General features: G+C 37.5%; 2 protein-coding genes across 6 annotated transcripts; one reads left to right on the top strand and one right to left on the bottom strand.

The window, feature by feature from the left end:
* Positions 1-429: 429 nt before the first annotated feature.
* Positions 430-6,745, bottom strand: smim14 (small integral membrane protein 14). Its single transcript, XM_029441356.1, has 5 exons — positions 6,631-6,745; positions 5,263-5,359; positions 4,052-4,100; positions 3,777-3,931; positions 430-2,942 (listed from the first exon to the last, which is right to left on the bottom strand). Exons 2-5 carry the CDS (start codon positions 5,335-5,337, stop codon positions 2,904-2,906), a joined length of 318 nt encoding a protein of 105 aa, XP_029297216.1. The 5' UTR covers positions 5,338-5,359; positions 6,631-6,745; the 3' UTR covers positions 430-2,903.
* Positions 6,746-8,820: 2,075 nt separating this feature from the next.
* Positions 8,821-14,565, top strand: ube2kb (ubiquitin-conjugating enzyme E2Kb (UBC1 homolog, yeast)). Of its 5 annotated transcripts, XR_003833546.1 has the most exons (9): positions 8,821-9,081; positions 9,951-10,044; positions 10,152-10,210; positions 10,707-10,789; positions 10,905-11,004; positions 11,865-11,993; positions 12,617-12,704; positions 13,060-13,115; positions 13,225-14,565. XR_003833546.1 is itself a non-coding variant. In XM_029450161.1 (8 exons), exons 1-7 carry the CDS (start codon positions 9,019-9,021, stop codon positions 12,689-12,691), a joined length of 603 nt encoding a protein of 200 aa, XP_029306021.1. In that variant the 5' UTR covers positions 8,821-9,018; the 3' UTR covers positions 12,692-12,704; positions 13,225-14,565. The 5 variants fall into 5 exon arrangements, 3 of the variants coding, with proteins under 3 accessions (XP_029306021.1, XP_029305902.1, XP_029305781.1); XM_029450161.1 differs by lacking the exon at positions 13,060-13,115; XM_029450042.1 differs by having other exon boundaries at positions 13,060-14,565.
* The last annotated feature ends 60 nt before the right edge of the window (positions 14,566-14,625 follow it).

Below are 14,625 nucleotides of genomic sequence, written 5' to 3'. Positions count from 1 at the left end.
ATATGGGATTTTAGTGCTTCTTCTATTTTACAGTGTATTGATGTTTTTATGGTAGATTCATGGTTATTTTCCCATAACCTCCATGTAATTTATACCGGTGTCAATATTCAAATGTATAATCACAATGAACACCCATCTTCAGTTGGGATTTTAGTGCTTTTTCTATTTTAATAAATACTTTTCTGAAATATTCTTGATTGTTTTTCAATAACTTCCATGTAATGTGATCCAGTGACTCAAATTGAACACTAAAATGTATCACTACACAGTTACTGGACACACCTCTTCATATGGCATTTTATTGTGTCATGCATCCCAGTAACATAAATGCAATTGTTAGAAAAAATATTTCATTCATTACAGATATAGTGCATATCTGCCTTAGTGAATGTATGAATGTAGAAGCTTACAACAAAACACAGCCAGGCATGAAGACTGAAATATTTTTTATTTTGTTATAGGAAAAGTGCATAGTTGAAGCCCTTTTAGACAGAAACAGTGTAAATCAAGGTCTCTTGTGGTAGCAGATCCACCTGTTCATCTTAACAATATAACATGACTTCCCCCTTATTTATATACAACTGCTTTTGGTTTACTTAACTGTTTCTATCCTTACATCTCCTCCATGCCATTCCCCAAGTCCAGAAAGATGCAGTAAAAATATTTTTAGAGGGAATTATTCGCTGATATGGAAATTTAAAGTAGCTAGCCACTGAAGACTGTTGGGATGAACTTAGTCCAAAGTTGTTACAGCTCATATCCAGGTTCTTTCAACTCTTACACCATGTATTCAAGAAAGACAATTCCACGTCATTTTCTGATATCATTAGTACCCCAGAACATAATCCAAGGCCCAGATACACTTTAATAGCCATGTTGCCATGACAGGGGCCCAACAAAGATAGTCAGTGACTGGAAAAAGAGGAAACCCCTCTATCATATACAGAAATCCAATAGCTAAAAAAAGACATATAAAATAAAGAATTCCACCTACTAAAATGTTCTTTTTTTTTACTTTATTTTTTTTAGATTGTATCAAAGAAGGGCTGATTATTTGAGGCTGTAGTTTGTCGTGCTGTTGTACTGCGTTATACATTTCCACCCACATTTACATACATGGTTAAGGAACAAAACATCAACCACTATATTGTTTTGCATTAGAGGTTTCTATTTTTCTTTTCACTTATTATGTTTCCACTTTTAATCCAGTTGACTATATTCTATAAAATAAAATCTCTAAATTTAGCAGAGCAGAGCAATGAAGACATTTTGTAAGAAAGATAATCCTGTAATGTAAACCACGATAATGACAATACACGACGGGAAACTTCAACTGCAAATCATTCCCGAGTGCTCTTCTAAACTCAAATTTAAAATAAAAAAAATAAGCTCAAATATTGCTGTTCTTTCACAAGAAGTTCTTCTCTAAATTAGCATCAAGACTTCATATTGGCATAGTTTAAAAAAAAAAAAATGCACCTTTTCGCGCTCCTTTCCTTTTAATTGGTTTGACATTATCATACAGAAGTTGTAGAAGAAGAAACTTTATATTGCTCCCATTAAATCACACACACTGCTGTGATTCTCAGTAAGAAAAGACAAGGCCATCATATAGACAGCTGAATCAGTACAACATACCTTCATAAGGAAACGACATACCACAACAAAAGTGCTAATAAAATATGATTCTCTGCTACTAATATCTGAGTATACAATTCAGATTTTTATCTTTTAACCACAAAAGAATTACAGTACATGGAATCATCTCAATATGATTAAAACACTTGTGCCGAGTATAAAGTTTTACAATGACTACACCCTAACTGTATGCCTGACATTCAGTTAATTACAACTATGTTGAATGAGTTTGAAATGTGAGCATTTAACAGTAACATCTTAACTTCCTAAACCGACTCTTTAAAAATCCGTCACTGCCGTCTTATTCACATACTTTACGTTTTTTAAGTAACCAACAGTTACTTAAAAAGGGGACAGATTCCTACAAACAGACCGGACTATTTGCTGGAGTACGTAATCTAATCAAGGCCTGGATGTAAACAAAGAAGATTTCACTGCATTGAAAAAAAAAATCAATTTCTCAATGTTATTGTTATCCTAACTTATAATTAAATTTATCCATATCAATTTATTGCATTTAATCATATTGCTGGTTTAAATATGCCATTAAAACATTACGCGATATGACATCATTACTGACACTGTTTAGAGTTGTAACTTTAAAGTGGAAAGAGAGGAATGTTTCAGAGAGTCTGAAGAACCCTTCATTACCCAGCAAGCACCCAGCAACTATTTAACTAGCCCTCCCATCTCCACCAACACATGTGACACATTCCTTCATTTTTAATTCATGTAACTGCAGATCGGTCAGCACCAGCGCTGAGATCAGGGACTCCGAGCGATGCAGACGCCTTCAGAGTAAAGACTTGGTGAATTCCACATAGAGCCCAACCGATATATCAACATGCCAATATTATCAATCAGAATTAGCTTGTATATTTCTGCACATATACATTTTTAGTACTCATTTCTCTCAATTCAAGTGGTTTGAGAAAAATAAAATGTTTTTAAGTGTAGTTATTAAATTTCCCAAGACTTTTTTTCACGCTAAGATATCGTGCCTCTATCAAAATCTGTGTCAAAAAAACAATCAATATCATAGGAAGATTATTCTCATATCTGTATTGGCCTCATCAATCCAGTATCAGTTGGGCTCTAGTAACAGGAATCATAGACAGGCCTACCCCAAAACACAATGGAATTAAAATAGGAGAAAAGCAAAAGATATTTGAATGAAGGGGAGATGGCACTGTCCTGCTCACAGTCACTAGTTAACCGTGCAGCTCCAGTCAGAGCAGGTGGGTGAGTGCTGGTACTCTCCACTGCTAGTCAATAGGTGGTGCTGGCGGCTCTCTTCTATCGCTCTGCACGACAAGAAAATATTAAGTCTTTAAAATGGAAAAATTATGTTGTTAAAGATGTTATCAAGGAGCACATCCTGAAAACAATACTGTGATAATAATACTTATAACCGTCTTGTTTTACAGCACCGTAGCATCAAGTGTCATACCTGTGTACATGTCACATTTAGCAAATAAAGCAATTCTGATAATAATAATAATAATAATAATAATAATAATAATAATAATGTACACCCAGAGGCTGAGTCACTGTTAAAATACAGCTCTAGTTCACATCATAGAATAAACATTTAGTTTCTGGTTCCTAATATTGAGAGATAATTGCTCAGGTTTATAAATATTGACCGAACAACTCAAACATAACACCTGTGTGAATGCTTTCTGCATTTGGTTAGACTAAATAAAACACACCGCCCTACAAAACCAGAGCGCACAAACTATAATTCAATCCAACAAACTAAAACAAAGGTCAATACTCTAATGTAGCATCCTGTCTCTGGTCAGGAAAGCTGACATTTAAAATGCAAAGAGAATTTCTGAAGTTTAACTTTAAGCAATACGTCTTTTTTATGAAAGACATTTTGACATGTTAAAGTAGAAGCACAGTACAACTTCATTCTCTGCTCAAGTAGACATTTCTCCACTATATCTTTACAGAACAAATAGTTCCTGCTATTTGAATGTTGTATATAGAACCTTTATCCTCTTACAGGCAAATAGTCTTATTCAGTAAGTACATTTAGGTTTAATTTGTGATTCATGTGGTACTTCGAAGGCAAAGCCGTACTGAAATCTATATTTAAAATATCATTGTTAAGTAGTGCGATCAATACTGACATTGTGGGGTCCAGTAGGTTTGCCTGTGGGACGGGTACGCCTGAGACTGGATGGGCGCAACAGGAAGAGGAGCAGAGCCAGCACCGCCCATCCCATCAGAACCATGGGGAGGGTCAGCTCACCTCCTCCACCGACCGACCCACCGGGACTGGGCACTGAAGACAGACACATTTTGCACTTCACACATGTAATCTACTACACCCATGTTTCCAATTCGAGTACATGATATGACACACTGTGAAAAGAAACACAAGGTCTAATGTGGTCAAACATACATTCCTGAGGGCAGTCTGTGTCTGTGCAGTAGGACTGAGATTGCCTGAGCTGAAAGAGAAATTACAGAAGGAACAAAGTACATTTAATACAAGAGAGAATAATGCCTGACTTATACTCTTGTTCCACCCAAATTAGCGTGCATATGCTACTTATTCAGTCTCTCTTTCAAACTCTCTAACCAGAGTTAGTGTTAAAAGCAGAAAGACTAATAAAGACAGTTTTGATGAGTTTTATTATGTTTGTGTTTCATGATGATCAGCGAGGTAAAATTACTGTTGTCTGACTTGAGTCCATGAGCCAATAAATACCAGTGACTACTGCAAAGTCAATTATACCAGGAATTAATGCCAATTGTAACCTTTCCCACTTGAGACAAAAGCCCAATGTTAATGGGGTTTTTGTCCAGTGGGAAAGGGGCTTCATTTTCTCTTATCTAGGGAGAGAAAAAACACATGTAGTTTATAAACACACTGCTAATAAAACATAGGCTAAACCATAAGAGATCCTTGTTATATTACCCCTATGAATAAATGACCCACTCACAGCTTACTGTTACTAAATGCACATAATGTGGAACGTGCAAAACAACCATCTGTGCTCTGCCGCCCTCCTACAATATACTGTACAGTTCTGACTGTTAAATACTGTGTACATTATTTGGACAACACCCGTTGCTGCTGCAAGCAAATCATAAACTTCCAGGGTTGTATCAAGCTCTGAGCCAACTGCAGCTCAAATGTCAAGTTACACCTGTGCACAAAGAGCCAATGAGGTCACCTGAAAACTGACACAACAAGCTGCATTCTTTCTTTAGAGTAGTTCCTCTTTATAATTTTGACCTAATTGTTTTCAACACTTTCCATTAAGAAGAGCCGGAGAATATTTACAAACACAATGCAAACGTACACACAGTGCGACAGAGTTTAATGACGGGGCAGAACTGAGAGGCACTCAAGATAAACACTGAACAGGAACCAGGATATGTCTGCTCAGTGACAGTCGGCAGCTTTTTATTTCCTTCTCTCTGGCTGAGTTTTTCCATTTACTTGCTAGTTGCCTCTTACGTTAATCTCCGTTTCCTTCTCTCCACTTCAATTTTATTTACTGCATACTTGGAATACTTTAACATGTCCCTGCACCTCAACTGTGTTAAAAGTCTACCACGTAGGATTTCAAGTGACAGTGAAGGCCACTCAGTTCCTTGACTTACCAGGTTGATGAGGCGCCTCATAGCATACTCATGGGTGCAGATGCACTCACAAGGGTCAAAGCCTCCCTCTGCCATTTCTCACCAGAAGGTGTCCACCCTGAAACGAAGGTACTGTATGTAACTAAGACGTACATGAACAAGTGAAAGAAACCTAATACACCCTCTTGTCAGTGCTGTGCTCTATTGTCGTTTCACAGGCACACACAGGTTAGAGGGAGGAGACTGCTCAGTTCTGTGTGGCTGTATTATCTTGCTGCATGTAATCTAGGTTTTTGTTTAGAGTGAGGGCTATCACAATTGTCTCTGTATTTATGTTTGAATTCTGGTAAGAGATTCCATAATACCATCACCATATGTAGCCAGAAAAAAGTTACTGAACACTATAGGTTATCACATTGTTGCACCGCAGCAATATCACTTTTTACTCACCTTAGAAAGCAAACAGTAAAGCTGGGAAATTAATAAAAAAAGTGAACCAAGAAATTATTGTGACGTTATCATATTATAGTTCAACTCTAGTTGGTTCTTTTTTGAGTTGATCTGATGCTGTCCATGCATTTTTTTCATTGTGTTTTTGGTCCAGTTTTTGTCTTGCCTTTACACTATTGTTGGCTTGACCTTTGCAAAGTTTCTGTTGGCCCCAGACGGACGAAATTTCATCCCTACTGTGTACTTGTACGCTCTATTGACAATGAAGTTCACTTGAGTCTTGATTCACTCTTTTCTAAATAACGTTGACTACATCTTTGGCATTTCTGTTCTGCCAACATAATGCCCATACAAATAAATGTGCAATTTAAGCCAATATCCCCCTTTGTATCAGCCTGACCAATATATCTGTATAACTCTGGTCTATAACACAATAAAGTCAAAAGGGTTTTAATTGACTTATGACCTATTTCTTCAGTATATTTTTAACGTTATACATAACGATCCCTCTGCTGGACAACAACATGTTAAACATGAAAAACATATAACTGTATATTAAATAAACACTGACATGCATACACCTAATATTAAAAACGCTTGTAACCGAGTTGTAATGGTTACATCAACACATGAAGACGTTATATTTCCCATGGGTGTCTGGCTGCATATTTCTAGAGTGACGAAGAGAAGTGGCCAGTTAATCTCCACCTGAAATCCAGTCAAGGAAAGCTATCATCACTTCTTACACACCAACGATTGACTTTACGTTCACATAATATTGCTGTCGAACTAATTGAGCTAACCTTAGACTAGCTCCTTGCTAACCTAGCCAGCAACGAAAACTAACACAACGTTGTCATTTGTGTACCGCAAGTGTTTATAATGAACATATAACTTAGAGACAGGTGTGGCAGCAAATGGCATCGAAACACAACTTACTTGCGCTTTGTAGATGTTGATAAGACGTTAGGGCCTGGCTGCACATAAACCCTCAAACTGCAGACATGTCAACCTACCGTCTGTGTTTTGTTTGGTACACGTGAGCCAACCAGCGACAGACATCCGGGAGCTGCACACAGGGGACGATTTAAACATCTCTGATTCGTTCAGAAACTTGATGGGCGGGTCTTTGAGCCAATCACAGTAAGAAACGATTGCAATGACTGGATCGTAAACAAACAGTCTGCCTATCATCGCATGAGCCCCAACCTTTTTTGTAAAGTCTATGGCCCAAACATCTGTACATGATGGCGCTCTTCAATATCTGATTCATTTCATTATTCTACATATGCTTTTTATTTACTTTTTCAGTGACAGAACATTTCGAAACCACCACCTAACCTTTTCTCCTAGAACTGAATTATAGATAGTAATAGATAGATAGATATTTAGATAGATAGATAGATAGATACTTTATTTATCCCGAGGGAAATTCAGGCATCCAGTAGCTTAAAACATGACATACAACAATTACCCATCTACCCCCCCACACAATTATAAATGTACATTTCAAATAAGAATAATAAAAAGTAAAATTAAGTGATAAAGTGATAAGTGTTAGAAATACAATAAAACTGTTATAAATACAAAGTAAAAGTAAAAGTACAGGCTGTTGTGTTTTGAAATTTAATTGAATCTGAATCTTTGGGGAAAATAATTCCCCATAAAACCTTTGACTGAAGATGTATATGTAGGTACTCCTGTTTTTTTAATTAGATTTGTATGTACCTTTCTTTTATTATTCTCACTGTGTATTCGTATCACTTACTGTATATATGTTATATATGAGCTGTCGTTTACCTAAATGTTTTGTATCTTATCCTTTTGTGAATTCAAAATAAATAAATTCAACATCAGTACGGATGTTTTAGAAAATATACAGTGCTGGAATGTAACTTAAATACTATAATTAAAAAACTACAATATCTTAAAATTGTAACAATAATGTAAAAACAATAAGAGATTGTAGGCCTACTTTATTGTTACTTATGCTGCGAGGAAGAACATTGTATTGCAGTGGATTTATGAAAAAGTACAAACTGTTAAAGGTTGGCAGAGAGCTATTTGATTAACTGGCATTAGAATACCATACATGTATATTACATTAAAAAACAGACCAATTATACAAAATGTTCTTGATTGTTCTTATTGCACATTATCATTGTGGTATTGCGTGTATGAGTGTGAGCCTGGTGTTTTGCAATTTTAGTTTGTTTGTTTGTATTATTTAGTCTTTTGTACTTTCCCCCCCTCTCTTATGGATTCCATAATGTATCCATCTTCTTCTTGTTGTAAAAAGAATTGCATGGATCCACTACTTAAATAAAAGTAGAAATGCCAATCTAAACATACTCCATTACACAGAAGTTCATAATGTTAGTTAAGTAAAAGAACAGAAGTATTATCAGCACAATGTACTTAAAGTTTCAAATGTAAAAGTACTTATTAACCTGAAATAAAATACTTTTTATACTACTGAGTAGATTAGTTTGGTACTACATCATATCATATAAACATATCATGTTTTTTTATATAAAAGAAAAGTAACTACAAGTGTCAAATAAATGTAGTAGAGTAACAAGTATATTATTTGCATCTGGAATGTAGTGGAGTAGAAGTATAAAATGACATACAATGGAAATACTCAAGTAAAGCATAAGTAACTCGTAATTGTATTTAAGTACAGTTAAATAGGATAAGATGAGATAAACCTTTAATTGATCCCCAGAGGGAACATTCAGGAGTTGCAGCAGCACAAAGACTTAAATCAGTACACATAAATAGAGCAGTAAAAGTAAAAAAAAGAACATACATCTAGATTAAGAATACCAACCATACAAGAATGAAATATATAAGAACAATTAAAAACAAACTTATGAATGCTTAATATCAGAGAATGTATTATGTAAACAATGTAGCCTACACCAGTAATAACACGTGGGTAAATGTACTTAGTTACATTCCACAACTGGAAAACAGTTCAGCACATGATGAGAAATGTCCTGAAGGCAAGTTTGAAAAGAACATAACTCCAACCAGAGTACATTTATGAAACTTCCAGTTTGTACTCCATTTAGCTGCACTGTGTGTGTGTGTGTGTGTGTGTGTGTGTGTGTGTGTGTGTGTATGTTCTGGACTGACTGACGTTGGCTAGCTGGCTGTCAGCGGCAACGGTGAGCTGAAGTAAGGAAGCGGAGGACGGTGAAAGTGAAAGGAGAGCTCCATAACCCGTCCTCATACAGCCCGTCCACACAGGGCGAGAGAGAGAGAGAGAGAGAGAGGCCCCGGGTCTGGCTTCAAGGCAGCAGCACTTCAGCAGACACAGCCATGGCTAACATCGCTGTCCAAAGGATCAAGCGGGAGTTCAAAGAAGTTCTCAAAAGCGAAGAGGTGCGGTAACGTTTCTGTCTATTTTTTCACTTCGATTCAGGTCATTTTTTTGTTACTGTTTCAACTTAACTAAAATGTAAAGTGTCTGTAGCCGCAATGACAGAGGTTCAAATTACCCAACGCCAGGTCCCAGTCCTGTGTTGCAGTAGGTCAGGCCTTAACAGGAGAACTTTAGCTAGCTTTAGCTCGATGTCAGTGTCAGGTGGGTGTGTTCAGGAAACGCCGAGGATTCAGCTTTGTCCACTGAGGGGCCCTGTGTTTTTAACAAACAATACTGATTACCTTTTAGTTAATTACCAAACTAAAAAATCTTAACTTGTATGGACTATAACACACTCTCCATACAAGGTACTGTATGTGTTTACTAACGCGAATTAGTTACTGACCCTTCGAGTTAGCTTTTAGCTTGCTAACGGTAACGTTGTTTTGACATCTCATCCACAGTTAGCATTAGCCTGTGGTGTTATGATGCAACGTTCAGCAACTTATCACGTTTATTAAACGTTACTTATCCGTTGGTTTCAATAGGAACGTGTTTCGGGTCATTTTAAAGTATGCATCGTGTCATGCTCCTGCCTGTCAAGTCTTGTTATTGTGGGCTTGTAGTTATGTAAACTTTTGCTAGCTTGGTTCAAGTAGCCAGCTATCTGTGTTGTTTACGTATTTAAATGTCCCGACGACTCCTGTTTAACTGTTTTTTTGAAGTACACATTCCGGTTGTTCTGCATTTTTTTTACCAGCCAACATGTCTGTAGCTTCACGTTTGTTTGTAAAAGTATGTGGTTTCATACTTAACAGAGACATGTCAAGACAGATTAAGATTAGTTGACACCAGGGTAATTTGTTGTGCCTCTTTCATTTACTCCTAGACAAGTAAAAACCAGATAAAAGTAGATTTGGTGGATGAGAACTTCACAGAGCTGAGGGGGGAGATAGCAGGTCCTCCAGATACACCATATGAAGGTATTGTCACAGACCTGCATTACATTAACCTGACACGTTATTTGCCACTAGACTTTAATGTTATGATTTGTCATGCTGAAACATTTTGTTGCTCTTTTCTTTCCAAGGTGGCAGATATCAGCTTGAAATAAAAATCCCAGAAACCTATCCTTTTAACCCGCCAAAGGTACAAACTTCATGTCCTTTACATGCACACAATCATCCTGGTTTAGTATTTGACAGTTTTGTTGATCATTTTGATATGCTCTTAATCCAGTTTGTCATTTTATATTGCGATATATATATATGATGAAATAATAAAGTTTCTCAAAAATGTGTTTATGGATAACATAATCAGAGAGGAATGTCTGTTTTTGGCTTATCCTGTGAATTAAATACCTGACAAATGAAGTACTTTGTCACATTGATGCAGAAATCCAATATTGCCATAAAGCAGTTCTGCTCATTGATTCGTAACATTGGCCACAATGGCCTAATCTACCCAGAGCTGTTAAAGTGACAGCTCCCACGGTATAAATAGTATGACACAACCTACCCAAATATGATCAAAACAAGGATACAAGTGTGCAAGTAAATGTACCCAATGTAACCCACATTTCCCCTTTTTTCTCTACTGTCAAACCATTTTTATCAGGATAACCTCTCACTCCTGTCTTTCTTAGGTGCGTTTCATCAGTAAGATCTGGCACCCGAATATCAGTTCTGTGACAGGAGCAATATGTCTGGACATTTTAAAAGACCAGTGGTGAGTGAGATGTATCTGAACCATGTGACCTTCTGTGCTCAATGTTCCAGTGTGTCTCCCCCATCTCAGGACACCCTCCATTTACCTGTTCCACATTTGAATCTGTCTCACTCAGGGCAGCTGCTATGACCCTGCGGACGGTGCTGTTGTCTCTACAGGCTCTTCTTGCTGCAGCAGAACCAGATGATCCGCAGGATGCAGTAGTAGCAAACCAGGTGAGAAAGATGTTTGTAAACACACAAGCTGCATTATCATAAACATATTTTTAAGTGTTTTCAGAATCAGAAATCCATTATTAGTTTCACAACGGGGAAATTTCCATCGTTGCAGCAAATAACATGTGCAAAAGAAGTGCCGAGCGCGTAATTAAATACAAATAATATAAGTACAAGCGGTTGAGTAGTTTATAAACTATATATTTATAACTATAAGTCGTTTTTCATAAGAACTGTATGGAAATGGGAGAATTCTAAATAACTCCTCACTTTGTGCTGAACAGTCTTTAACACTTGCTTTAGGTGGTTTTTACCTTTGTAGAAAAAGTTGATACGCTAAATGTATTATGGAAACACCTTTGCCGAATAAATTCTGATGTAGCAAACATTTAACTCCCATGACTGATCAGCTGCTTCCACTGTCGGCGGTCCTCTACTCGTTAGAATCATTGCATTGATTTGTCTTTGTCTCCGGACAGCATGAATCATGGCCATGTGAGCAGACATGAAAGAACAATACAAACTTGCCCAATTGAAACAAATTCCTTAAATGGGTTAGATGGCCAATGTGACTTGTTTTGTTTCCGGTTCGCAACCTCTGCTTCTTGTACTCTGTTTACTGGCGGATTACAGTCATGTGTAAAGCTTAGCTATACCGCCAACCATTCACTCCAAACCAGTTGATGGAAACGCGCCTAATTTGCAGTTCTTTTTTGCGACAATTCTAAAGTTTGCTTCAAGTTCGCTTGACAATTGAATGGAAACACGACTGAAGTCTGTCTCAATCTTCACTGTTTGATGATTATTATTTTTTTTTATAAAGTATTAGCCTCACTGAGCTTTTCTCTCTTCATCCTCAGTACAAGCAGAACCCAGAAATGTTCAAACAGACTGCGAGGCTGTGGTCTCACGTCTATGCAGGCGCTCCTGTCTCCAGTCCCGACTACACACGCAAAATAGACAAACTCTGTGCCATGGGCTTTGATAAGGTCAGAACCACTTTCTGTTTTTGTTGTACCATAACATTTATATATTGAGCAAAGCATGGTGTGGGACAGGAGAGATTGGGGGCTTTTGTTTGACAGTAAAGCTGAGACGGTTAGTCGAGGACTCGACTGTCAGAAAATTAAAGGGCAACAATTCTGATCATTGATCAATCGTAACTTTTCAGCAGTAGGGTCTTCTGTGATAATAAACCGAATATCTTCAGGTTTTGGACTGTTGGTCGAACGAAACAAGACATTTGAGTATGTAACCTATGGACTCTGGGAACTTATGATAGGCATTTCTTTAACTGTATCTTGACATTTTGTAGACTAAACAACAAATAGACAGTATATAAATAAATAATGGTAATAGTAATTTGACAGCATGCTTGTCAGAGCGAGAACCGTTTGTGTAGTCTCACTGTAGGAAATGTCAAAAGAGTTTATGTTTAACAAGTTGCAATTTATTCATAATTACCATGGAAGGAATTTATTTGTGTTTTCTAACAAATCTGTGCAAAGGGTTGATATATTTGATGTTCATAATCGCAGTTTTTATTAACTTGATCTTGCAAATGACGCACCGATTACAATCATTTCTAATTCCATTTCCTTCTCGCATACAGAATGCAGTAATAGCGGCCCTGTCTTCAAAATCCTGGGACGTGGAAACGGCGACAGAGCTGCTCCTCAGCAACTGAAACGCAGCAAAGTGTGATTATCCCAAACTCCCTTCATCATAGCATCAGCTCCTCCCTGGCATCCATTCCACCATTGCCTTTTGCTACAGACAACACCCCCCCCCCCCCCATTCACCACAGCAGTCTGACCCTTCTTTTATAACTTCTTCTGTCTTTTCTTCCCCTAACTCAAAATGTGTATCCTTGTAATAACCCACCAAACACTTTAAATCACGCATCTTGTCTTCCATGACCATTATTTATAATTGCTCTGAAACATTTCCCCCCCACAAAATTTTGTTCCTAAAATATTGCAAATAATCAAATGACTGCTTTTGCTTGGTGGATTTTTCCAGAGTAAAATGTCACACACCATTGTCTCCCTCCAGCAACCAGGTGGACCTCCATGTCAGAGTATTCTCTTCATGGACATTTAACTATAAAGGTTCTTGCTGGGTTAAATTTACTTAACTCAAGTGTTCTGCAATATAATTAATTTTTCCAAAACGGTTTATCATCAATGCTTAAATCACCTTTTTTTTTCCTGTCTGTAGAAAAGATCACAACATCCTCAAACATCTGCACAGAACGAAAAAAAAGTGTAATCTGTAAATGTGTGTAAATTTGAAAATACAGTGGGGATATAATTTTTTTCTTAAATGGCATTGTAAAACAAATTATTTTGAATATAAACTATGCCTAGTTTACAACTATATGGAGAGGTATCTTTTTATGCTTTTGTGATCCACGAGAAATCCCTCTGAACGGCCATAATCCTGGCACAGGAGGAGACAGCTCAGGCCCCTGAAGGTCATTACATGCCACCTTTTCTTGTCTTTGCATGTTCTATGCTGCCTTTTATTTTATTTGGCCAAATGATGTGGTGTTGGGGGGGGTTGTCTGTTCAACATCCTTCAGCACTCACAACTCTTTCTAATCTGTGAAAAGAGACTCCTGGAAGCTCTGCTCAGGCACCAACAAGAAATGCGTGACTCTGAATGTCGATAAGGATTGAGTGCTGTGGTTTGTTTAACTCATTTTAGAGCAATCACTTTCAGCCATGTAACAAGGATCTGCTCACCCTCTCAGTCCTGATGTTGATCATTAAGAGGTGGAGCTTTATCACTCGTCACTGATCCAATCCAGCAGTACTCAATCAAAACCTTTGGCCATATATAGAGGTGTAAAGGTGACGCCACCAAACATGCTTTACTACTCAGCCAAATAAAATGCTTAGAGGTCGTCTTTGAATGATGAGTAGTAAACAAGGCTGGGACTCATCTGAAGCAGGTAGCAGGCCTGCACAGTGATTTAAAACATTTTTGATTTGAGGTACATGGACTGTAAAGAAATGCTTAGCTTATAGAGAAGTGAGGTGTTGATGAATCCTCACACATGGCCTTTCTTTTAAAAAGAAACTATCTTCCTTTGTGCTTGCCCTCTAGCTCAGTCCCCACCAACACAGTGGCATGTTAGAGTACTACATGGAGTTATCGTGCTCCCTCTCCACTGACGGTTAAGTTTCCAGCCAGAGCCAAAGCAAGGTTCCAAGGTAGAAGGTGCCCATCATCGCCTTTACTTGTAAATAGTCCAGTTCTTGATAAAGAGCCGTCGATATCACTAGAGTGCACCATTGATGTCTGGATCTATATTTTGTAAGAAAAAGAAAGGACAAAAAAAAAGGAAGAGGCCCCCTCCCCAGTTTCCTCACTATGTACAATATTGCACGATGATAAAGCATAGACAAAGGGGCTGTTTGCATCTCAGTTTCTCCTTTTGGATCGACTTATTTTCCTCTTTTGTTTCCTTGGAAGTGAGCATCAACAGTATAAAAAGCATGGTTATTTATTGTGACAGTGTCATGTTTCTTTGATTAAAAAAAAGTGGAAAACCCAGTTTGTGTTGACATGTCTCTTGGAAAACTGCACCTCATAAACACGGTGATCAAGACAAAT

The sequence above is a fragment of the Cottoperca gobio genome, chromosome 1 (genome assembly GCF_900634415.1).
Source record: "Cottoperca gobio chromosome 1, fCotGob3.1, whole genome shotgun sequence".
NCBI lineage: Eukaryota > Metazoa > Chordata > Actinopteri > Perciformes > Bovichtidae > Cottoperca > Cottoperca gobio.
This window is presented reverse-complemented; position numbering and strand designations above follow the sequence as displayed.

Coding starts and splice junctions, on each gene's coding strand:
- smim14 (XM_029441356.1), bottom strand. CDS start 5,337: ATGGCAGAGGGAGGCTTTGACCCTTGTGAGTGCATCTGCACCCATGAG. Junction 3,932..4,051: donor CACAGACTGCCCTCAGGAAT/GTATGTTTGACC, acceptor GTCTGTCTTCAG/TGCCCAGTCCCGGTGGGTCG. Junction 2,943..3,776: donor AACCTACTGGACCCCACAAT/GTCAGTATTGAT, acceptor CTTGTCGTGCAG/AGCGATAGAAGAGAGCCGCC.
- ube2kb (XM_029450161.1), top strand. CDS start 9,019: ATGGCTAACATCGCTGTCCAAAGGATCAAGCGGGAGTTCAAAGAAGTT. Junction 10,211..10,706: donor ATCCTTTTAACCCGCCAAAG/GTACAAACTTCA, acceptor TGTCTTTCTTAG/GTGCGTTTCATCAGTAAGAT. Junction 10,790..10,904: donor GACATTTTAAAAGACCAGTG/GTGAGTGAGATG, acceptor TGTCTCACTCAG/GGCAGCTGCTATGACCCTGC.